The 25000-nt window shown below is 39.9% G+C and overlaps 2 protein-coding genes and 1 long non-coding RNA gene across 3 annotated transcripts in view; all 3 read right to left on the reverse strand.

Moving 5' to 3' along the window:
* LOC132857942 (kelch-like protein 10) overlaps nt 1-9981 on the reverse strand; it is a 36906-nt gene extending 26925 nt beyond the window's left edge. Inside the window, exons 1-7 of the mRNA XM_060888075.1 lie at nt 9959-9981; nt 8785-8957; nt 7655-8152; nt 6921-7246; nt 6576-6725; nt 6137-6253; nt 5931-6022 (exon numbers count right to left, since the gene is read on the reverse strand). Of these exons, the coding sequence (XP_060744058.1) occupies nt 5931-6022; nt 6137-6253; nt 6576-6725; nt 6921-7246; nt 7655-8152; nt 8785-8957; nt 9959-9981 (1379 nt within the window). The remainder of the gene's footprint in view (nt 1-5930; nt 6023-6136; nt 6254-6575; nt 6726-6920; nt 7247-7654; nt 8153-8784; nt 8958-9958) is intronic.
* A 6185-nt stretch (nt 9982-16166) lies between these two features.
* On the reverse strand, nt 16167-19951 carry LOC132840735 (uncharacterized). The gene is made up of 2 exons (XR_009647826.1): nt 19268-19951; nt 16167-19087 (listed from the first exon to the last, which is right to left on the reverse strand). It is a non-coding gene; the product is annotated as an uncharacterized LOC132840735 (long non-coding RNA).
* A 16-nt stretch (nt 19952-19967) lies between these two features.
* On the reverse strand, nt 19968-24216 carry klhl11 (kelch-like family member 11). The gene is made up of 2 exons (XM_060862667.1): nt 23526-24216; nt 19968-21813 (listed from the first exon to the last, which is right to left on the reverse strand). The coding sequence occupies exons 1-2, from the start codon at nt 24143-24145 to the stop codon at nt 20232-20234; spliced, it is 2202 nt and encodes a 733-aa protein (XP_060718650.1). The 5' UTR covers nt 24146-24216; the 3' UTR covers nt 19968-20231.
* Nucleotides 24217-25000: the final 784 nt, after the last annotated feature.

A 25000-nucleotide genomic window follows, 5' to 3' on the forward strand; every position in this document is an offset into this window, starting at 1 on the left:
GTACTGGTCACAGTTACTCAGGGCCAAGGTCTCAGCGGAATCGGACAATTTGGGACGCTTCAACCCCTAAACCCCTAAAACCCCTATGTCCAAATCTCAAGTACTTTATATCATTGGAATCCTTGGCTAATGACTTAAAAAACATACATCTCCAATTTCATTTCCGCCTTTAAATTTTTTCGCTATAGCGCATTTTATCCGAAACCTACTTTTGCTAACTAGTCCTAGGTTTTTCACCTGATCAAGACCAATACAGTGCAGTAATATTCTCTGGAGTCTCAATGACAAAAATTTTCGAAAAAAAGTCGAAATTTTGATTCAGGGTCCTTAAGGGGCCCCAAAACGTTTGGACTGTGAGGAGCCAGTTTTACTAAAATGTCAATAACTCAAGAAGTAAATGAGCTATCAACACCAAACTTGGGACACATGTGAAAGAGGTCAAACTGAGGTCACAGTTCAAAAACCGTGGCGATTGGCCACTTCGTGGCACTATAACGGAAAAATCACTAAAAACAGCCATTTTTAAAAAAAAAGACCTCTAGCACCACCAACAGTCCAAAAACCCAATTTTGTGCTGACTTGTAAGGCAAAGATTCTGATTCTGGTTCTGACTTGGAGTGGGTGGGGCCTAACCCGGAGGTAGGCGGGGCTTGCTGTTCTGTGTGTGACTGTGAGTGAGCAGAGCGAGACACAGCAACACAATACATCTGTATGTGTGTAGGGGAGGGGCGCTGTGACTAGCCTATCACTGTAGGGGAGGGGTGCTGTGACTAGCCTATCACTGTAGGGGAGGGGCGCTGTGACTAGCCTATCACTGTAGGAGAGGGGAGCTGTGACTAGCCTATCACTGTAGGGGAGGGGCACTGTGACTAGCCTATCACTGTAAGGGAGGGGCACTGTGACTAGCCTATCACTGTAGGGGAGGGGCGCTGTGACTAGCCTATCACTGTAGGGGAGGGGCGCTGTGACTAGCCTATCACTGTAGGGGAGGGGCGCTGTGACTAGCCTATCACAGAACGCTGACACAATCAGCTAGCCAATGATGATTTTCATTCAATACGAGCACAGATATTGACTCGTATTACTCGTATAATACTCTTACTCGGCAGAAGTGCTTTATCCGTACCGGATAGTCGTTTCAGCCAAGTATCCGGCTCATCTCTAATGGATATGACTTTGTTTATTTTAGGGAAAACTGGACAGGTGAGTACTTCACATGACATATGTTGTGGCACCCTCTGTAGCATGACATATGTAGCATGACATGACATATATTGTCATGTCAATCCAAAGGCCTTAAACGCTTGAACCCGGGAAATGCTGCTTACAGCTTTAATTATTATTATTATTATTATTATTATAAAAAAGGTATATTTTTAATGTAAACTTCTCCCTCTAGTTACACACTTTGTTCAATTCAATGATAATTCATGCAATTGTATATTGTTTATTTGAAAGCATTAGAAGCGCAGTTTCTTGTTTCACCTTATTGTTCAAGTGGTTGATGTTGGTTTGGGATTTAGAAAGTAATTAATAAGTAAGTAGACCAAATTACTAAGTAGACCAATACTTTCTAGAGATAGTAATTATTACATTAATCTAATTAGACTTGTTGAAGATGTAATTTGTAGTTAGTAATTAAGAACTATTTTAGAGTAAATTCCCAACTGTTATAATATCAGAGGTGAAACCGGAAGAACAGTATTTTATTTTATCGGGAAACAACACAAAAATTGTCAGAAAGCGCTTAAGATCGAGGCACACTTTCCTGACCGCTCTGCAAACAGTAGCCTTACTAATATGTTCTGCATCCCCGATGTTCTACGCAAAACTACAATTCGCAAAGAAACGTAAGGCAACGCAAAGCATCTGCTCAGATGTAAGAGCACGGCCGCGATGGCTGATGTAAGGATGGATGAGATTATGGATCTTATTGACTGTAAAGAAAAACGGTACCGCTCAAATAAACTCTGGGCTCAAAAGAATTAATACAGATACTTCATCAACAGGATCATCCATATAAGGACACGCCATTTCATTCATTTTACATTTACGGCATTTAGCAGACCCCCTTACCCAGAGTGACTTATATTTTGTTTCAATTTATACAACTGAGCAATTGTGTCTACAAAAGTTTGGTGGACCTGGGATTTGAACCCATGACCTTCTGATCAGTAGTTCAACGCCTTAACCACTGAGCTACCACATCCAACATTCCCTTGCTGCTCTTTGTGTAACTGAAATGTGGGCAATGAATGAGGTGTTTAAAGGTTGCTTAGGTTTAAACGTTGCAGGTTAGGTTTACAGAGTAAGTTACTATTACTTCTTTCAGAAACGGGCTTACCTTAACCTGCTTTCTCAGGTTTAACATACCTCCCTTTCTGAAACGGAAAACCCAAAGTTTCCCTCATTTCAGGGTTAACATACTCAGAGTTTTCACTTAACCTCCTTTCTGAAACAGGCCCCTGGTCTAGGTCAGACCGTAACATACAGGTAAAATTAAAAATCAGTATGAAAATGAAAAGGAAAAAAAAAATAACGAAACGTGGCACGATAGTTTCACTTCTTCGATTTATTCTTTTTTTTAGGTGGTGACAGCTTCAGAAGTCGGAAAGGCCAAAATAATAAATAAAACTCCCTCTAACTCAACAAATACAACTCAGTTAACCTGATCCAAAGAAAAGAAAAGAAAACACATGTCCTTCCCTCGCTCCCTATCTAGCCAAAAACAATAATAAACAGAATAACCAAACTGGCACCGACTTCCTACAAACCACCGAACAGGGTGTATTTACAATATCTACATATAACCATATTTACAAAATCTACATGGAAACACATACAACAGGATGCACATACAACGAGGCAGAAAACACAAAATGATTAAGTCAACCCAGAAGTTCTACAACACAGTGCTTTGACCAATGAGGTAACACGGCACGCAAGCCACAGCATACAACCATTCAAAACCGGCTTTTTCTCTTTCTCTTTTGAACTCTCGCTGACGTGGTTTAAATGTCCACCTGAAATTCCCATCCAGCCAATAGCACGACGAAGAGGTGGGGCATAGCATGTCATGTGATGATCGTCCAAAGAAGTACAGGTGGAAACGAGACGTAATTGGAAGGGCTGAAACGAGAAACAGACACCGAATGACACCCAGCCACCAGTGACAGTCACAAAAATAATAAGCACAATTCGAAAGCATACTAAGGTCAGGTTCAAGTTCAATTATGGCCACATGATAACGAATCAGCCACCGCATTTTCAGAACCTTTCTTATGCCGAATTTCTAAGTTAAAACTTTGCAGAACTAAAGACCAGTGCATAAGCCGTTGGTTGTTGTTTGACATACGACTTAAAAACACTAGGGGATTGTGGTCTGTAAAAACCGTAACGGGATCAGGGCATGAACAAATGTAAACTTTAAAGTGTTGAAGAGCAAGCAAAAGGGCAAGATCTTCCTTCTCAATAGTGCTATATTTAAGTTGGTAACGGTTGAACTTGCGTGAGAAGAAACCGACAGGATGATCTACTGTACTGTATGCCATGAATGTCCTCTTCAATTAGGACAGCGCCAGCACCAGTACCACTTGTGTCTACTTCAAGTTTAAAGGGTTTTTTGAAATCAGGTGCTGCAAGAACAGGAGCACTACATAAAAGTAATTTTACCTATTCAAACACGGCTTTACAGCTAGAAGACCACACAAAAGGGACTGAACCACGGAGGAGATTTGTAAGATGCAGTACAACATCTGAGAAGTTTCTACAAAAACTCCTATAATACCCAGCCATTCCCAAAAATCACCTAAGCTCCCGTTTAGTCTTGGGGGCAGGAAAAGAAGCAACAGACTCAACCTTAGCTTCCACAGGGCGAACAACACCTTGCCCCAACTGTTTACCCAGGTAGGTCACCGTAGCTTGACCAAACTCACATTTTGCCAGGTTGAGCATAAGGGAGGCAGCTTGAAGTTTAGCAAACACCTTGTTTAAGGTGCCAACATGGCTGCCCCATGTGTCCAAAAAAACAACCACATCATCAAGGTAGACCTCACAGTTGTCTACATTACCCAGGACTTGAGACATAAGATGCTGAAATGTGGCAGGAGCATTTTTTAGACCAAAAGCCATAACCGTATTTTGGAGGAACCTATCTGGTATACTAAAAACAGAAATTTCTGATGCATGTGGGGTGAGTGGAACCTGCCAATATCCCTTCAGAAGATCCAATTTCGTTACAAACTTAGCACTACCTATCTGATCAACACAATCCTCCATCCTGGGTAGGGGAAAAGCATCTGCTTTAGTTAGAGCATTAACCTTTCTATAACCAGTGCAAAATCGAAAGCTTCGATCAGGTTTCGGAACTAGTATGCAAGGTGAACACCAGGGACTACAGCTAGGTACAGCAATACCATTTTCAATCAAATAATCGGTTTCTGTTTTCATGGCATGCTTCGTGGGATTAACCCTGTACTGTACGCATGTTGTTTAACAGGGGCATTATCACCAACATCAATGTCATGTTTAAGAATGGTAGTACGTCAAGGAATGTCAGAGAAAAATGATGTAAATTGTCAAATAAATCTAATTAAGTCTCTTTGGGCCGGTGGTGACAAGTGAGCAAGTTTGACCTGCATATTACACAACCATTCTGAATTTTTCAACTGAGCACCTGGAAAACAAGCACTACCTACGAAGAGCCCATCCATTAATGGAGAATAATCAGATGGTGGCACTCTGATAGAGACAACAGCTATTGAAATCCCTTCTGGAATTGAAGAACAAACATCTGGGATAGATCGCGAAAACATAAGGCTTAAGCAGATTCACATGGCAAATGAGAGACTTCCTTCTCCGATCAGGAGTCTTTACAACGTAGTTTGTGTCACTCAACATAATGTTTGTGTGAGTGTGTACAGCTGAATATATTATAGATCCAGTACATGAGATTTAGTAACAATAATAAAGTGAGACAAGTTTTGTATTCTGTACACTTTGATTCAAATAGAAAGTAAAAAAAACAACTCTATATACATATAAGACACATTTTATATTAAACATTGTGTTTTAACACCCAGCACATTATGATTTTTTTTTTATTTTTTGGAAATGCAAAAGAACCAAAAAAAAAAATACAATCAGAACAGATCCTGCTTCTATCAATGCACTGTTATATTCATGTATATTCATTTTAAAACATTTAATATTCATTGACACACACCTGAGTAGTTTTAAAGGTATAAAGTAACATTTCCCGTAATGAATGTTATACACAATTATAGAAATAGATTTTTTGACTTTTCGTACCTTTCACTCATCACTCTTACATGAAATACTTCATACATAATCTGATTGATTTGTTCTGTATATAACTATAAACTCTGAGCTCCCAAAGATGCAATAAATAATTAAAAAAAAACATTGTTATCCCTGAATATTTATACACAGATTTCTGATAACAGACTATTGTGTCATAAACACAGGTGAATCGGGCAGATGATTAAAACAATAAAATAAATGTTTAAAATGACAGATAGAGGTTATATCCTAATCTGTACTCTATAATATGTCAGTAAATAGGCAATTAATTAATAAATCCATTCACAATACCTGGCAATTAAATAATAAAACGATTCTAAATGAGAAGAAAATATGCAGACAGATTAAGAAAGAGCTTGAGTTTGAGTTGTGCTTAAATAGTTGATAATAAAAGCTGTGCATCTAGAGAAAAAGATCACGTTTTGTGGTGTAGTCTGTGACGTTGGGAAGCCCAGAAACCACACTGCGGCAAGTGTTCATGTTCTTCTTCATAACATCACATTTATCCTGGGGTTGAGTTTAATACAATAAATACACACACAAAGTTTCTAGGATGAACTTAACTACATAACCCCAGATCTCTGGAAGTGACAGTAAGCGGCTCTTACCACTCATCTTTATACACATCGTAGTACTTGCACCTGGAGGTTGTGCCTTCATCATTACAGCCACCAATCACATACAAGCGACCATCCATCCCCTGGAAGAAGAAGAAGACGATCACATGGTGAAGTCAGACAGTATATGGATTATAGTTCATTAACTCCAGGTTTTGGAGTTGGGTCTAATCTTGTATTAACACCAGGTTCGTTACCTCGATGCCAAAGTTGCTGCGTGGGTTAAACATGGGGGAAAGAATCCTCCAGGAGTTGGTACGAGGGTTAAAGGCCTCGATGCTCTGCATCGGAGTGACTCCATCAAAACCTCCGATCTATAAAACATCATAGAATTCATAGAATTATTTTCACATTTACCACCTCATTTTTGTTTAACGTTTGAAATTTCAGTCCTAATATCAGTACAAAGGTCACATGGTTTCATTTGTGTGTGTGTGTGTGTGTGTGTGTGTGTATGTGACTTTCAGTTCTTACAGCAAACAATTGGTTGATAAGCGCAATGACGCCTAGACCTCACCTACGCATGTGCATTGGCTCGATCAGTGTCCACTGTTCATGATGAAATTTCTATCCTTATATCAGTACATAGGTCATATGGTTTAAATTTTCAGTGTGTGTGTTATTTTCAGTACTTACAGCAAACAATTGGTTGTTCAGCGCAATGACACCTAGGCCACTCCTGGGCATGTGCATCGGCTCAATCAGAGTCCACTGATTAGAATAAGGGTCAAAACACTCAACCGTGAAATGACACTCATTTCCATTGCAACCTCCACAGATGTAGATCTAAAGGAACCAAAAAAAGACAAAAATTAATCAAGGCTCTGGGTGTCTCCAGGTTCAGCTTCAAGGTCTCTTCAGGGACTGAAACATTAAATAATGCTCGGGTTTGTCATTATATTCTAACCAAAAGCAATCAACCCTCTGTACCACTGCACTGTATCATGGCTGACTCTCTATGTGTGAGAACTGAAGGCTTACCTTGCCATTTAAAGTGGCAGCGCTGGCGTCACTTCGCTGCTCGTTCATCGATGGGATGAGGCTCCATTGGTTGGTGCTTGGTTGATAACACTCAGCTGTGTTAAGACTCATGGTGCCATCAAAGCCTCCAATGGCATAGATGAATCCGTCCAGCACGGTAACGCTAACATATCTACGGGGCGAATGCATGGGTGCCACATCGTTCCACCTTCCATCCAAAGGATTGAATGTGCACGTGGAGTTAAAGTACTCCATGATGTCAGAGCCACCAATAACATACACCAAACCTAGGGTTAGGGTTAGGGTTATTTTCCAGGAAGTATTCCCTTGTCACCAGAGCCAGCCGCACCTGGCCTCACAGCACAGACAACACAATATAAAAGGTCAGAACTTTTGGTTAGAAAGTGGACAAAATTTGGACGGTTGTAGGATGATGTGGAAATGGACACGGATTATTTTCCTGTTTTTCACACTGTGTGATTTCACTGAACTTTTATCATTATTACATGTAAAGCTGAACGAGATCCCAATAAAATCCTAATTGATTTCTACAGCAGAGTGTGAGATAATATGTTTTTTCAATAAAGATCCTCCATCAATAACAGCATCAGATTACATCATACAGTAAATCAGCAAAAAATACTTGTTATAAACCAAGAGGTTTTGGAATAACAAGGTTTTTGTAGGAATTGTCCGTATTGTAGGAATGGTCTGGATGGTTTGGTCGGGTGTACTGACACTCACCTTCGGCAGCAGGTTCACGATTTGCTGCTTTTGGACCTTGGGTTCATGCCTGATCCACAGGAATACAGCTTGGAAGGCTGTTTTCTCCTCCTTGATGTTCAGCTCATCCTTCTCCAGGATGTCACTGAGCTTCTCCACGGTCAGCTCTAGGAATTTTCCAGACTGTGAAAAAACTACGTCCTCGAAGTGATGCAACGTGTACATGTAGGCCTGATCCTGCAGCTTGTAGTATGCATTAGCGTCAGCGTACTGCCAAATCCTTACGCAGTTATCTGGGTTTAGATGATCCTTTAGGAATTCACAGCAGCTCAGTGCAAGGTCATGGATGAGCAGGTGATTGGCTGCATCCAAGAGAGTCTCCACTTTATCGGTGGTGACTTGAATGTCTTGCGTGTACATGTAGTGGATCATAAGAGCCATGATTTCTGGAGATACACCAGTGATGTTGTACACTCTCTGATCCAGATTTCTACATCTTCTGAATAGATCTATGCAGATCAGGAAGAGAAGAACGCGTATTAGAAAAATATCTCCACACAATAGACTGGAGTCCTGATGTCGAAGCTGCAGACAGGAGATAGAGAGAGTTTAAACGGAGGGCGTTCCTCTAGCCTGTCAATCAGAGCGACGATAGCCAATCAAACGTGTAGTTTATGTAACCTGTAGACAAGTCCAGTAATAAATACATTTTAAATGTACTTCAAACACTATAATGAATCATTCAGAAAATCCAGAATATTAAATCAAAATAAATCTATCACTATATAAATCTTCATGGAAGAAGATAAGATGAAGACAGTGTAGCCGAAGAAAACTAAATTCGAGCTAAATATCAGCGAAAAAAACAAACACTTCATAGTTTATTTACAGCCCTGTTGTCACCGCATGTGTTTTACACAGTACACACACTGCACATGCGCTCCTTAACATCCTGACACTTGTTTTATTACAATATCATGTAACAGGGTAGATTTCAGTCAGATGGCTGTGAGGAATCAGACTCGCGGAGTTGTGACTATGGATCTGTTCATTTAATACTAATGTAAATACCATTTCATCTTCGGTATAGTTTTTGCTCATTAGGTACCATTTTAAGATGAAAAGTTGTGTTTGGTTTTTTACCTGAAATACGGGCTGTACGCCGAGAGGATGTTCTTGTGGACCTTGAAGTCCACCTCGTCCACTCTGAGCACCGCGTCACACAGCGACCCGTCCAATCGCATCTCGTTCAGTAAACCGCACAGCTTCCTGTCTTTACTCATCTCTCTCTCTCCATACTCGTAAACAAGTCGTCTAATCCGTACTTGTCCGCAGGGCGTGATAAGAGCGTTGATAGTGAGTTTGTACAGAAGCGTCTTTTAAATCGCAGCTTTCTGGAACAGCGCCGAATTCAAAAGAGGCGCCGCGTCATAGTGACGTCATGTCGTCAATAAGCTGTGGCCTCAAACCACATCACGTCGTTTCTCGGCACTAATAAACCATAGTTTTTATTTAATAATTAATTAATTATTACACCGAAATTTGTAGTCAGAAATGTAGTGAGAAAAAAAAAACAAAGTAATGAATTTTTCAGTCACTTCAGTCACACACACGGGTCTAGTTTTAAAGATACACAAAATGTTTTACAAAAAGCAATGTACAATGTTATACAAAACCTTATACAAAAGCATCACTCACATAAAATATGTCATAATATGTAACCTTATTTAAATGCACAGTTTATAAATCTAATCAATGAGCTCCAAAGGATGCTCCAAAATTTAAAAATCTTTACTGAATATTTTTATACAGATTCCTGCCATAGTTTAAATCTTAGACTTTATCCTACAATAGGACTGTTTACATGTGGGGGAAAACCTTCAATACAGTTGCTCTGTACGTTTTAGTGTCACAGCAAATTCAGTCCGAGGTCAGATTGTTACGTTCAGTCATATAAACCTATTCGAGACAGTCGATGAAATCCACTTTATTACTAGAATAATCCTGTGATTATCTGTCCAAAGGTTAATCTGAGCTGGAATCAGGTCATAAAACAGGATGATGATGCTGGACATCAACAGAATGGCAAAGAAGAAAATATGAAGCTGTTGGAATAGCAGATTTAAAGTCCAGACCTCAACCTCATTGGAATGCTGTGCTGTGAATTAAAGCCATGTTGTAAAGAAGACTGGACAATAGTTTCCCAAAATGATGTAAGAGACTGATGAACTCCTGCACAAAATATTTACTTCATATTATTGTTACTAAAGGTGTTTGAAACTGGTACTGAATTATCGGATACACTTTATTCCCACCTGGTATCAGAATGCTGGTTCATTTTTAGTGACAAAATGACTACATATTTAAATCTCTGGTGTTCTCACCTGAGTTTGTTTATGGAGGTTGTTGAGGATCAAACAATTGTTACTTAATTAATCCCAGATAAATAAAAAGACTTTGCGGAATTTTGTCTTTCCTGATGACTTCCTATCACAGCATGAAAACAGATCTTTTTATCTTCAGAGTTGCATAAACTAATCAACTAATACAATCAATAATGGCTTCTGTGGAGATTTCAGCTAGTCAGGTGACAGTGCAGAAACCAGGAAATTTTGCTAAAAATATAAGAAGTTAGATTATTCTGTAGTAAAAAATACAGTATATGATAAGCCCAACGTAATAAGAAAATGTATCACTCTGTCTATTCTTATTAACATAGGGAGATACTGTATACAGCTGAGCATATAATAAGTATAAATAAATAGAATGTGGATTAGATTTTATTGTTTTATTATTTTTCAATTCAAAGACAAGAGAATTCAATTTTAGTTATTGTTTTTACTTTAGTATAAAGGTCTTTTATGGCCTGATTTTAATTCAGATACATGTTGATTGAAACATGGTAGTGCAGTGTGGCAATAAAATAATTTCACACTCATATCACTGTGTTCCTGAGTTTCTGGACTGTAAATAATAAAGCAAAATCACTGAATTTACATAAAAAGGTACCAAATCTATATGTCAGGGAACAGGGTGTCTTCTTGGGAACACAAACACACAAAGGGATAGAAACACAAGGTCACTAACCTAAAAAAACAAACACAAGACAACTGGTATAAATAAGAACAACCATTGAAACACAAGGAACAGGTGTGCCGAGGTAGGATTAAGGATAGTGTGGGCAAACACGTGATAGACAAAAAAAAACAAAAGCACATGGCACAAGACACAAAAACTGCCAGAATGACTACCTAGTGTCCAGGTAGGGAATAGTCCCAGCCGTTCCTGACACTGTAATCATAGAAAAAAATCTCTTCCATGTTCACTTCTTAATGATGAAATAATTATGTATGTTAAGTAACCTGTAACCTGCCTGCTAATTTCTCTTGTATTGATTGTGGATGTAGGAAGAGTCTGCTTATTTTTAAAACTATTTCCTGATTGTTGGTTTAGGTTTAGGGAAAAAATGGGTACATATTAAAATCTGTGTATTTTTGTTGATTTCACGTGAGGTAATTTTTATTTTATTGAAGTTGGAGAAAACAACTGTTATGTAGGCCCTGATAAATAAAAACACACAGTCTATTTAGTAGTAGTGGTCTTTTTTATTGTTACTATAATTTCTTATGAAATAAAAAATATTTTTAATTGTTATTTATTACTAATAGTTAAGAGTACATGCTGTATGTATGTCTTAATATTCCAGCACTCCAAAAGTGCTGTGTACAAAAGTGCTGTGTTAATGGTCCAAATGGTTCAATATCTGTTTGTGATATAAACTACACTGATAAAATAATCAGAGATAAAATGCAGACAGAAGCACGAGTTTCATGTCATTATCTCTACTCAAGTTGGAATATCAGTTCAGCTGCTTCTGAATTTGGGGATGTTGCTACTCAAGAGGTTTTGTCAGAGTTACAGATTCATCCAACATGAATTTCTAAATGTAACTTGTTTCTACAATATAAACATATGACTTGATCTTGTTTACATTTACATTTACAGCATTTGGCAGACGCTCTTATCCAGAGCGACGTACATAAGTGCTTAAATCTCTAACACTGAACACATTAATGCTGGCTCACTAGGTTACATACTTAAGATACCATGAGTTTAAAACATTTGTTCAAAGTTACAATGAAAATGTGTCAAAGTTTTTTTTTTTTAATGCAAAAGATAAGGTAAGAAGTGCTAGTTGAAGTGTTTCCTGAATAAGTAGGTCTTCAATCGGCGCTTGAAAATAGCCAGTGACTCAGCTGTCCGGACCTCTAGGGGAAGTTCATTCCACCACCTTGGTGCCAGAACAGAGAAGAGTCTTGTAGTACACTTGCCTCTTACCCTGAGAGATGGTGGAACCAGTCGAGCAGTGCTGGTAGACCGGAGGGTGTGGGGTGCAGTGCGAGGAGTGGTGAGGGCCTTGAAGTAAGAGAGAGCTGGTCCATTTTTGGCTTTGTAGGCCAGCATCAGTGTTTTGAATCTGATGCGTGCAGCTACCGGAAGCCAGTGGAGGGATCGCAGCAGCGGGGTGGTATGCGAGAACTTTGGCAGGTTGAAAACAAGCCGGGCAGTTGCATTTTGTATCATTTGGAGAGGACGAATTGCGTTCATAGGTAGACCTGCCAGCAGTGCGTTGCAGTAATCCAGTCTAGAAATGACAAGAGACTGAACGAGTACTTGAGCAGCCTGTGTGGACAAAAATGGCCGAATCCTTCTAATGTTGTAGAGAAGAAACCGACATGAGCAAGTCACATTAGCAACATGAGAGGAAAAGGACAGTTGATTGTCCATCGTTACCCCAAGGTTGCGAGCTGTGGCTGAAGGGGAGATCAGATCGTTTTGCAAACATACAGCAAGATCATGACCTGGGGATGAATTACCTGGAATGAACAGCAGTTCAGTTTTGCTAGGATTGAGCTTTAACTGATGAGCAGTCATCCATGATGGAATTTCTGCCAGACATGCTGAGATCCGATCAGAAGCTGTGGTACAGTATCTGAGGGTGGGAAAGAGAAGATAAGTTGTGTATCATCAGCATAGCACTGGTAAGAGAACCCATGTGAGGAAATAACTTCACCAAGAGAGTGAGTATACAGAGAGAAAAGAAGAGGACCAAGTACTGAGCCCAGTGGGACACCAGTGGAGAGTCTGCATTTAGCAGATGTCGCACCCCTCCATGTTACCTGATATGAGCGTCCTTCCAGGTAGGAAGCGAACCATTCCCAAGCTGATCCGCAAATCCCAAGACTCCTGAGGTGGACAAGAGAGTCTTGTGGTTGAACATATCAAACGCTGCTGAAAGGTCAAGAAGGATAAGGATGGATGACAGTTTGGCTGATCTAGCAGCATGTAGTTTCTCAGAGACATCCAAAAGGGCTGTCTCTGTGGAATGAGCTGCTTTAAAGCCAGACTGGTTGGGATCTTGGAGGTTGTTCTGTGAGAGATAGACAGACAGTTGATTATAGACACGCGTTCAACAATTTTTGAAACAAACGAGAGAAGTGATACTGGTCTGTAGTTACTGAATAAGTTGTTGACATAATCACTGACATTAACAGACACCAACAATGTTGTGTACACTAAATCATCTGTTAAAAATACAATGATTAAAAAACTCATTTCTCTCTCCTGCTGAACTTAAATTTATTAGTTTTTAAAAATATGCTATCAAAATAAAAGGGATTTGAAAAAGGTTTGAAAAGTAAAGAACCCCCTTTGAAAATATTAGACATGTAAACAGTGTAATCAGGGTCAGCATGTGGAGGAATGTAGTCACATAGACTTCACCTTCTACAAAAAACACACAACTATTTTTACACCGGTGTAATCATAAAACTGTTATTACCGGAATTTTCAGTGTACAAAGAATTTTAAAATAAAACTACGTTGCAGAGAAGTGCAAAACAAATTAACAAATCCAAAAACAAATTAACAAATCCAAAAACAAATTAACAAATCCGAAAACACATTAACAAATCCGAAAACACATTAACAAATCCAAAAACACATTAAAAAATCCGAAAACAAATTAACAAATCTGAAAACACATTAACAAATCCGAAAACACAACGACAAGTCAGACAACCCGGAAGAGGTTGGTATAGTTTGTGAATGGGAACTTACCGATCATCGGACGAGACACCTTTCATTCACCTGTATATCTTGAATGACCTGTATATCACCTGTATATCTTCCGGGTTGTCTGAATCGGTTGCACGAAACACATTAACAAATCCGAAAACACATTAACAAATCCGAAAACACAACGACAATTCAGACAACCCGGAAGAGGTTGGTATAGTACCGATCATTGGACAAGACACCTGTCACTCAAGGTATACATGAAGTTCAATAGTCTGCCGCAGGGAAAAGTTGGAATGGATGGATGGAATGGATTACTGTGGATTAATTCTGTTATTTTCTTATATTTAAACTGAGAACTTTACACATTACACATAAGATTCCATACCTGTATATCTTGAGTGACAGGTGTCTAGTCCAATGATCGGTAAGTTTCCATTCAAAAACGATACACTACCGTTTCCGGGTTGTCTGACTTGTCGTTGTGTTTTCGGATTTGTTAATGTTTTTTCGGATGTGTTCATTTGTTTTCGGATTTGTTAATGTGTTTTCGGATTTGTTAATGTGTTTTCGGATTTGTTAATGTGTTTTTGGATTTGTTAATGTGTTTTCAGATTTGAAAATTTGTTTTCGGATTTGTTAATGTGTTTTCGGATTTGTTAATTTGTTTTGCACTTCTCGGCCACCGTATAAAACAGATTAAAAGTTAAAACACAGGGTCATGCTTTTGTAGTACTTGTTCCTCCTTAAATGTTTTATCCTCGTAGCTTCCTGATCGACTGTTCTGCTCATCTTTAAATAAAACCACCACACAGTAATGAAACAGGAATGGTATTAACTTTTCTCATTGATCTTCACAACATATTGGATGCAGATCTACACTGATGCACTTAGAACCTCCAGGATCACTGATACACAAAGTAAATAGTCTGCCACAACAAACATCTCTTTTTACATCTTTATCTTCACATGACAACATCCTACACTAGCAATAACTCTGGTTCTCTTTTAAGCTTGATTGTAGATTTGATTTCTTCATCAGTCTCTTTGTGTCTCAACATTTTTTTAATTATGATTGTGTGTAATATTTGAACTGCTTGTGTATTTTATATTAATGCTTGAGTTACACTGCTACTCTGAACAAGATAAAGTGGTTACTCAATAATTAACTAATAAATCTGATGTTTTATTCTCCATGTTTGTAGTTTCATATTTATATTAAAACACATATAATAAGGACACTGTACTATAATTTCAATACATGTTGGTCTTTTAGATGTCTCTTTCTTTGGTCAGCTCATCAATCTTCTCCTTTTGCCACGCTACTCTGAGCTTACATATCTCTAACTCTTACACATCTCTGGGGTTTTGTGTCAACTGTGCTGTGTGGGCCATGGACACTCCTGGTACCCAATGGAACTCTCATCCCGCCCTGCACCTGTACAGTATATTATGCAAAAAGTGTCGGAAATGACACAACAAATCCCCTGTTGACAGCTAGGCTCCTCTTTCCCTGAGAATGCATTTAAAAAAGTGGCTAGCTACTGTAGCTAGCCATGAAGTGCCACTGATGGACATTTCAACTAATGTGTCCATCTCCATGCGGGAATTCGTTTTGGCTGTGTGTGGCCTTTTGATTTTGGTCAGAGGTTTCCATGTCCTAAACGCACTGCTGTATCATTCTTTCCTTCCATTGATGACATTTGAAAGTCCCACTTTGATTACGTAAAATAGCGTGAGCTTTGTATCTCCCACCATTCAGATCACAAACTACCTGGATGTTAATAATAACTACCATCTAAATCAAATATTTCATTAAAATAAAAATGAGCAAAACTCGGATAAAGAAGCTATGTTTTTATGTACTGCTGTGTTTTTCCTTTTTTTTGTTGAGAAGATAACTAAGCCTTTAAATCTCCTTTGCAACTGCTTTACAAGACATAGATAGTCATTTAAACGGGCTTTAAACTTTGTTTTGTTCCAACAGAGATTGTGCGATATCAGCTCTGTGTATTTATTATTTTTAGAATATAGAATCAAATGGAAAACTTGCATAATTTGAAGCATAATCAAATAGTATAGTTAGTGTGTCAGGAATGATGGCCAGTGGACGCCTTGGTTTTGTAAGTCTCTCATAGACAGGAAGTAACAGAGACAATAAGCAGAAGTTTCTTTTAGCAGCAGACTGATTAAATTTTATAATTCAACTGAATTTTTCTCTTGGAATATAATTTTATAATCCTTAAACAGCAAAAGTAAGAGCAAATTTTGGGCTCTCAGGTTGAAGAGGTTTAACTATTGAAGCAACTATGATCTCATTGGCAGAACCTCTCTCTCCAGCTCTTTATTTCAAATGAGGTGGCTCTCTCTCTCTCTCCCTCTCTCTCTCTCTCTCACACACCCACACACACACACACACACACCCCCACACAAGAAAATTCAATGTTTTTGTATTTTTTATCTTTTTATTGCAATCCACATCTTGCTGTGCAATCCTGCTAACACATGCAAAGCAAAATATATAATGCAATATACTGAGACTTATAGACTTCAATATATTATAGATTATGATCTTTACAGACTTTAATTTATTTCACAAAAGCATCAACATGATCAATTTCCCTTTTTTTAAAACATATCTGGCACATTTAGGCTGGCTTCAGACACAAACACACACTCAGTCACAGACAGACTAACACACACACTAAGTCACAGACAGACACTAACACACACACTAAGTCACAGACAGACACTCACTCACTCAGTCACAGACAGACACTCACTCACTCAGTCACAGACAGACACTCACTCACTCAGTCACAGACAGACACTCACTCACTCACTCACTCACTCAGTCACAGACAGACACTCACTCACTCACTCAGTCACAGACAGACACTCACTCACTCAGTCACAGACAGACACTCACTCACTCAGTCACAGACAGACACTCACTCACGTCACAGACACTCACTCACTCACTCACTCAGTCACAGACAGACACTCACTCACTCACTCACTCACTCACTCACACACACACACACACACACACACACACTCACACAGTCACACAGTCACACACAGGCAGGAACTTCTTTGGACTTGTTCACTGTAGCAGAAGACACATCTCAAAAGTCTCAAAAACGCTTCAAGGTGGTTTAGCGCCAGAACTGTAAGCTGAATATTGTCCCCACAAGCTAGATTCTTTCATTTGGAGTGTAAAAGGATTTCGAACGAAATTTGACGTATGAGTTTTTCAACTGTAACTTAACACATGACGGTTTGAAGAAGGACTGAAATGCAGCTGCTTATTAGTAACATATAATGGCAACACTCCTGAAATCTTCAGAAGTCACGAGTTTCTATTCTGTTCTTTTGATCTCAGTATAAACATTTTATTGGTGCAGCAATCTGTACATTTTTGCTCACAGAGGTAGATTTTTTTAACAAATAATTTTTAAATCTACTCTCACCATCCGTTTGATGATCACATGATCGAGCGCTAGTGTTGCTCTCTGTGTAACACTGACTCGTTTAACATGTGATCGATTTCATTTAATCATAATGGCAATGTTTTCATTGGAACAGAGATGTTTAACATGTTGAGTCGTCATATTGTTGAAAAAATACAGACGCTGAACTCATTTTGTGCTGAAATCTGAAGAACAAACAGTAAATCTTGAGCCTGAGATTTAAGGACAGAAGAAAAAAAACTAAGAAGAGCCTGAGAAGTATCTCAAGTCACTTTTTTTTTTTTTTTTTTTTTTTTTTATAAAAACCTCCATAAAGTCACAGCTGTTTGAAATCAAATGTTAAAAAAAGAAAAATCAAATGACTGGATTAAAGATACTTCACTTTGATGCTTATGAATTATATGAGATATTTAAGTGACAATAATGTGAGTGCACTACACACTCCGCACCGCTCACACACTCACTTTGTCACTCACTCAGCAACACTCACTCTTCAACACCCACACGCACACACTCGCTCAGACACACAGAAGGAATGTCGTATTTACAGTCACTCAGATTAATCATTTGATGAGTATGAAAACTTCTGTACAACAGAATAAAGCTGTTTCTCACACATTCATGTGCAGTTGAAAAAATGAAAACCAAGAACAAGAATTGCATACAAAAGTGGTTTTGCTACACAGGGGGGAAAAAAGCGAGAACGTTAGCATCTCATTATTATCAGCAATAAAGCTTAATTACAAGAGAAGCAGCTCGCTACGCTTAAAAAAAAAAAAAAATCAAAATGTATTTTCACGAGAAAATCAATGCATTACTGCAGGAAAACATATGATTCTCATGAGAAATTCTCCCACATCTCAATATAAAAACTATAACGTTTTCTCAACAGATTTCTCTCTCTCATAATAACATGCTTTCTGATAAAAACATGTTTTCTCGTGAAATTTTTTTTGCAGTAGTGAGATTGTTCTTGTAATAACATGAATCTCTGAATAATGAGACAAAGGGGATTTCTTCTCCTTGTGTAGAAGTGATGGGTTCAAGGTAACAATGTAACACAAACTGCCGCTAACACACAGTGTGAGGTAAAAACTAAAAGCTGACTCATGTAATGCTGTAAGACATCATAATTGTTTAACATTGTGTGTCATAATTGTGTTCTGTACTGTAATTAACACATCCGCCACGCCAAACCGGAGCGTCCCGACTTCCTCCTCACAGACCAGCATCAGCTCAAACGTTATCCTACATGTTAAATAGCAGACAGTAAAGAAAGCAATGCGTACAGTAACGTCACCTAAATCTGTTACTTAAATACCACAAATCTAACCGTAGTTTTTTAAAATGGTGACTTGCAAACTAGCACAGGAACAAAACCAGCTCACGCGACGTCTGAAGTGTGACATCGCTCCATCAAAAGGAAGGAAAATAAATAGAAAGTAACGAAACTGCCATTGACACAAATGAGATGTAAACAAAAGGTAGTAAAAAAGGTTTGATAAGGTCACATAGAAACACAGCCATAGCAGCAATAATGATTAAGACGATAAGAAGACAAGTAAAATTCTCTACAGGTTTCAAGTGCAGAACCTAATGAGTAGCAAAAATATGCAAATCAGGAATGTGGCAAAGTGCAAGACATATGATTAAGTTAAAAAAAAAAGTTTATAAATTCTAACATTTTAGTTGTCCCTCCTAAGGTGATATAAATACAGGACACTCGCAGTCAAATCAAGTGCGCAGTAGATCATCACAGACCGTGATGCTGGTTCTTCATCTGATGCTAAATTAAGGCAAAAAGCTGAAGCTGGTAAAGTGACGCTTCACTGAAGTAAACACCATGTACAGCTATATGGGCGGTACACATGAGCTCGGGGCAATCGGACCTTCCTGTACACACAGGAAAAAAAAGAAATAAATATGAAATATTCAGACCTGCTGACTATTAGAGGAATAGCGTGTAGCATTACGCTGGATGGCTTGATACGAATGCTTCACAAATCACTTGTTCAAACAAGGTGTTTCTACACAAAATGTGAAAAGTTTGTTGGGTCTGAACACGTAGCTCACCATGTATTGGGTAATGACTAAATGTTGTTCGCTCTTTATTGCCCTCTATTGGCCTGGTGGAGCATCAGACAAAAACTATACAAGAAAATAATATAGAGAGTAAACAATGAAACGTCTCACTATACATTATAAAATATACACAAACTCACATTCTTAGCTGAAACTTAAAAAGCTACAACCTGACTGTTAGATAAGAGCATTTCATGGACATTTTCTTTTTTTTTAGCATAAAAATTCACAGAGGTGATGCTATTTCAAACAGCCAATCAAACACGGTACAGGCAAGAAGTAATGCTGTATATCAACAAAGGTGGATGACAGTGACAACATCAGGATTGAAACTCACCATCTCTTGACATTTAACTATGTTTAGAGGTTGTTATTGATGTTTACGAGGTTACCTAACAATCTAAAGGGTTCTTGAGCAAATTCGGAGAATTTTCAGCTTCTTAAAGCGATGGCCTCCATGAAAAGCTTGACAAATATTGTGTACCAACATGAAACCTGTAATGGTGGAATGTTATTAATAGCTCAGCGTTTGTCGTCGCCCCCAGTGGCCCTGATTAAAAACAAGCGATTTTCACTGACTGCAACAGTCCAGGCTGCAGCGCTCATGATGCTCTCACTGTGGCTTCCATTTCATTCCCAGAATCCAAAACGTTACCAAATAAATATACACAGAACTGTTAATACACTGAAAATGGCAGGACTTATCACGTCTCCTCTTTCATCTGTGCCTCCGTGTGGCCTGGAGGACATTTTCCAGCATCCGGCACCATCACTTTCAACACAATCACAATCGAGGTTGCCGACCTCTGTTTCCTCAGTGAAAAGATGAAAGCTGGGCCAAAAAGATGTTAAAAGTATTCACAAACTCATAGCAGCTCCTCATCACCACCGAGCGGCCCGGAGGACTTTCTACCTTCAGCTTGGACACAAAACACCACCATAATTGTTTGTTCCTTCAGCATTCAATCTGGGACTGCAGCTGCCTGCGCAGGGTAAGCGTGCGCCGATGAAGCTGCTGCATCTGCTGCATCCGGTCTCGCTGTCTCGCTAAATTCTGAGGCATCGGATACCTCTGGCACCCATACAGGAAGCGGTAGGGGATCCGAACATGGCATGCAGTCGCCCGGCAACGAGGCTGCGGCATCGGAGGAAGCAGCATCCATCGTTTCCTCTCAGCGCAGTACCGGTAAGCCTCTTTTCGGTACTGCTTGTCCACATCGTCACTGTTTTTCCAGCCGCCAATGACAAACACATCATCTCCGAGGAAGCACACGGCGGCTCCTTCAACACTGGTGACCTCCGGAGGCAGGCTTTCAAGGATTTCGTCTGAGATTCGAGCACTAATTTTCTGCCGTGCAACTTCGTCTCGAACATTAGTGTAACTTCTCGGGCAGCAGGATGCGGTGTGGTAAAAATTAGTGGATGCCACAGCCATCTGGAAGAGGCAGTAATTGTCAATCAGGGGCAAAGAATCAACCTCCTGCCACTGGCGGCTCTCAGTGTCATAGCGTGTTGTCACTGTTTTCAGCCCATCATCATTGTCTGTATCCACAGGTGTCCTTGCCGTTACATAAACGTATCGATCTTCGACACTAATCGCTTTAACGTCTCGCAAGATTTTTGGTGCAGATTCCAGGTTGTGCCATTTGTCCTGCTCTGGTTCATAAACACTTACATCCTTGAATCCTGGGCTGAAATTCCCGTGCCCTCCGATGCTGTAGAGGATATTTTTGACACATGTCAATCCAAATGAGTGCTTACGAGTCGTGAGATTGCTCACTTGTTCCCAAGTGTTGCGATTCGGGTTGTATCTTTCCACCGTTTTGGCGAATCCAGGCTCCATCGATCCTGCGACATAGACATACGAATCCGTAACTGCGATCGCGTGGCCATCAAGGTGATTATGGATGTGCGGAAGGTTCACCCAACGATCTTCGTACACGAAATACCCGACACACTCACTCAGATAGTCACCTCCTTCCGAAACGCCCCCGACCACCATGATGACGTCCATGTTTTGTCCGAATCGAGGCTGGAAAGCAGCCCAGAATTCCGAGTCGGACGCTAACTTTTTATGGTTCTCAAAACGGATAGCGTGACTCTCCACAGCATCCGAGACGAGTTTGAGACATCCCTCGTTCCGTGCCACGAGCGGTTCATTCTTCACCACCCTTGTCAGGTAAGTGGGCTTGATCTGAGGCAGCCTAAGGAGCCGGAAAAGCTCCTCGAAGTGCCTCTCTCGGTCCTCATTGCCCCGACGCACCCACTTGACAACAGCATCAAATAAAACCTCCTCTGAGTCAACGGTAATCTCAGCGTCGCTCAGCCAGTCACGCACCAAGTGGAACGGGAGCGTGTAGAACTCGTCGTCTTGGATCACCCTATGGAAGTTGCGGCGTATCATTTCTGCAGCACGTAATGCCAGCTGATCCAGCGTGTACATGTGCGCCAGGCTGTGCACGGCTACGCAGTTTGCCAAGCTCAGCTTCCGCTTCAGGAAATCGCCACAGAACTCCTTCAGCTGCACCAGCAGAAACCTGATGGACCAAAAGAAAAAAATTTCAGAATCAAAACAACAAAACGGGATCATCAGCGTCCACCAGCACAGGGCCCCTTGGATCTAAACTACCCCTTAAGTAAGCATATTTGTCTGAATGTTGGTTCTTGGACCCCTAAATATAGTAGTTTTGATGATGTGGGTTGTGAGTTTCATCTCTGTGATGTTGAGATCCACTGTGGACTAATTATCAATTATTACGAAAAACAAATGATGATGATCTTGCTATCACAACAAAACATACTGTCTTGGAATTGATACATTAATATTATATTCTTTTATCTTCCAGCCTGGATGGGTGATATTCTCAGCAATTGGTCATTTTATTGGAAGGTAAAAGACTTCTGCTTGTGCTAATTAAGAGCTGTAATCTGCAGTTAAAACCAGTGTTGGGCAGTAATGCGTTACTGTAACGCAGTTACTTTTGACAGTAACTAATACTGTAACTCCGTTTCCGTTACCATATGGTGCGTTTGTCCGTTATTTTTTTGAAATTAATTCATTTTGGCTGAAGTATAGCCTACAGCCTAACCTGTTTACAGCAGCGACACATTGTAGGATTGGTGGATGCCAACCACTGTAAACACGAAGACGCCGCACTGTGGCCGTGTTTCCGTTTATTCAAGTATGTGCGGCAGTAATGGCGAGTCAAGGCAGGAGCAAGACGAGTTTCTCAAAGTGGAAATATGCTCATTATTTCACTTAAGTTGAGCATAAAGACAAAAACCTTTTAGTCAAATGTAAGCTGTCTCTTTCTGGTTCGAAGGTCCTATCTATTAATGGGAACATTAAAGAACGTTCTTTAAAAAAGTAACTAAAAAGTCATTTTTAAAAGTAATGCAATACTTTTTGGTGTAAGTAATCAACAAAGTAATTGAGTTACTTTTTGAATGAACTAGTAACTGTAACTAGTTACTTTTTCTTAGTAACTAGCACAACAATGGTTATAACTCAGCACTATCACAGCTTTATATTTACTACACTCATTGTAATATGTAATCGTTACTATAGTAACAGCACACTCAAGGGGCTTGTGGTGTAAAACTAGTAAAATGGTGAATCCTTCTCTGATTACAAACATGTATGTTTATCATTTATGGAAGAAGTCTACAGAGTCTGATCTTAATAACTTTAAGGTGTGTTAACTCAATCAATGTTCACAGACCTACACTTAGATATGCTCACTGACCACTTTGTTAGGAACTTCTGATTCATGCAGTTACCTAATCAGCCAATTAGGAAGCAGGAGAATTATGTATTAAGATCAAATAGATACAAGTCAAGAGCATTCAACATTCACAACTAACTGAAAAATGAGAAGAAACGTGTTCAACGTGGTTTGAAAGTTGCCAGGAACACAGTAACGCAAGTAATCACTCCATACAACTGTGCTGAGCAGAAAAGCATCTCCTAACACATGAAACACTGAAGCTTGAGGCGGATGAGCTCCAAGAGCAAAAGTGGCAGTCTGTCAGTTACTATTTGAAGACGAAGATTGGAAACAGAGCAGGTGAGAGATTTCTGATAGTTTACTGGAACCTATGAGCACAGTTGACATGATGATGATGATGATGATGATGATGATGATGATGATGATGACAGTGATATGTACAGCTTTGACAACGCACTGCACCTTTAATGCAGGTAAGCAGCAGATTCTACACAACAAGGTTATACAGGTTCAGGTCTCACCTGTCCGCGAGCTCCAGCACCTCGTGCACGTTGCTCGTGCTGACGCGGATCTCTCCGGTGTACATGAACTGCACGACGCTCTCGACGGTCTCGCGCTCGGGCCCCGCCTCGCTGCTCCACTCCTTCATCTCCACGCGCCGCGACACGGACTCCGCGAACTGGCCCCCGAGCAGTGGTGTGAAGTAATCAGTGGCAGCTGCGAGCACGGAACGGTGCGCACCGAGCTCGAACTCACCGCCCGCACCTTCTCCTCCTCCTCCTCCTCCTCCTCCTCCTCCGCCACTAAACGCTAACGTGACGTCGCAGAACAGCCCGAGTTTCCGCTGCTCGTTCTGTCGCCGCACGAGCTCCGAGCAGTGCAGCGCTGAGGAGAACTGCTCGGCATCCTCCGGTTCACCGTCACTTGCCAGAGCCGCCGCCGCTGCCGCCGCCGCGGGCCGGTGCGCCTCCTCCGCGCTCGCGCATGAACTCGAACCTGAGCTACGGCCTGGATTCGAGTTCGTGCTCGGGCTCGAGTTTGGTGCCGCCGCAGCCATGTCGCGCGCCTCAGCGGGTCGGAACCGTAACAAACGCGCTAACTCGGTTCGGTAAAGCAGACTCAAACACACGCACACAAACATTAAACGCCGTAGACAGGCGGAAAAAAGCGCACGCGCATACGTAACACGGATGACGTTGCCATAGAGCTGAAACTGGCTACTTCCGGAAGTGAAAGTGACAGGTCATGAATTAGCCCTATATTTAATCATTTCTTTAACCATAATGCAAACTGTCGTTAGCGTGACGTTTAAGTAATATTTATACAATTCTCTTTGATTAAAATAATAATAAAAAAGAAAGAAGAAGAATTATACAATTTGATTAATGACTACTCTACCCACAATCCTCCAGTGGGTCCCGTTGCGTTACTATGGAAATGTCACTCTAGAATGTTATGGGCAAAATAAAAGCTGAGCCAACAAACAAAAAATGAATAAACAAACAAATAAATAACTAAATAAATGTGAAAAGAAATATATTAAATTTTGTAAATGAGATCAAGTCGCCGTGTATGACGTTTCAATATTAATAAGCCACCATTACTTTTTAATTTCCCAAATAAAAACCATGTCTATTTTTGAAGGTTTATAAACAGGGTTTATTACGTAGTATTAAAGTGCATTTTTAACATTTGTCCAAAAAACAAACAAACAAACAAACAAACAAATAAATAAATAAATAAATAAATAAATAATAATAATAATAATAATAATAATAATAATTAAAGCTGCAAGCAGCATTTCCCGGGTTCAAGCGTTTAAGGCCTTTAGGGAGATTTTCACATACACAAAGTGACCCACAAGTTACAGAGGGTGCCACAATATATGTCATGTCATGCTACATATGTCATACTACAGAGGGTGCCACAATATATGTCATGTGAAGTACTCACCTGTCCAGTTTTCCCTAAAATAAACAAAGTCATATCCATAAAG

The sequence above is a fragment of the Tachysurus vachellii genome, chromosome 2 (assembly GCF_030014155.1).
Source record: "Tachysurus vachellii isolate PV-2020 chromosome 2, HZAU_Pvac_v1, whole genome shotgun sequence".
Lineage (NCBI taxonomy): Eukaryota > Metazoa > Chordata > Actinopteri > Siluriformes > Bagridae > Tachysurus > Tachysurus vachellii.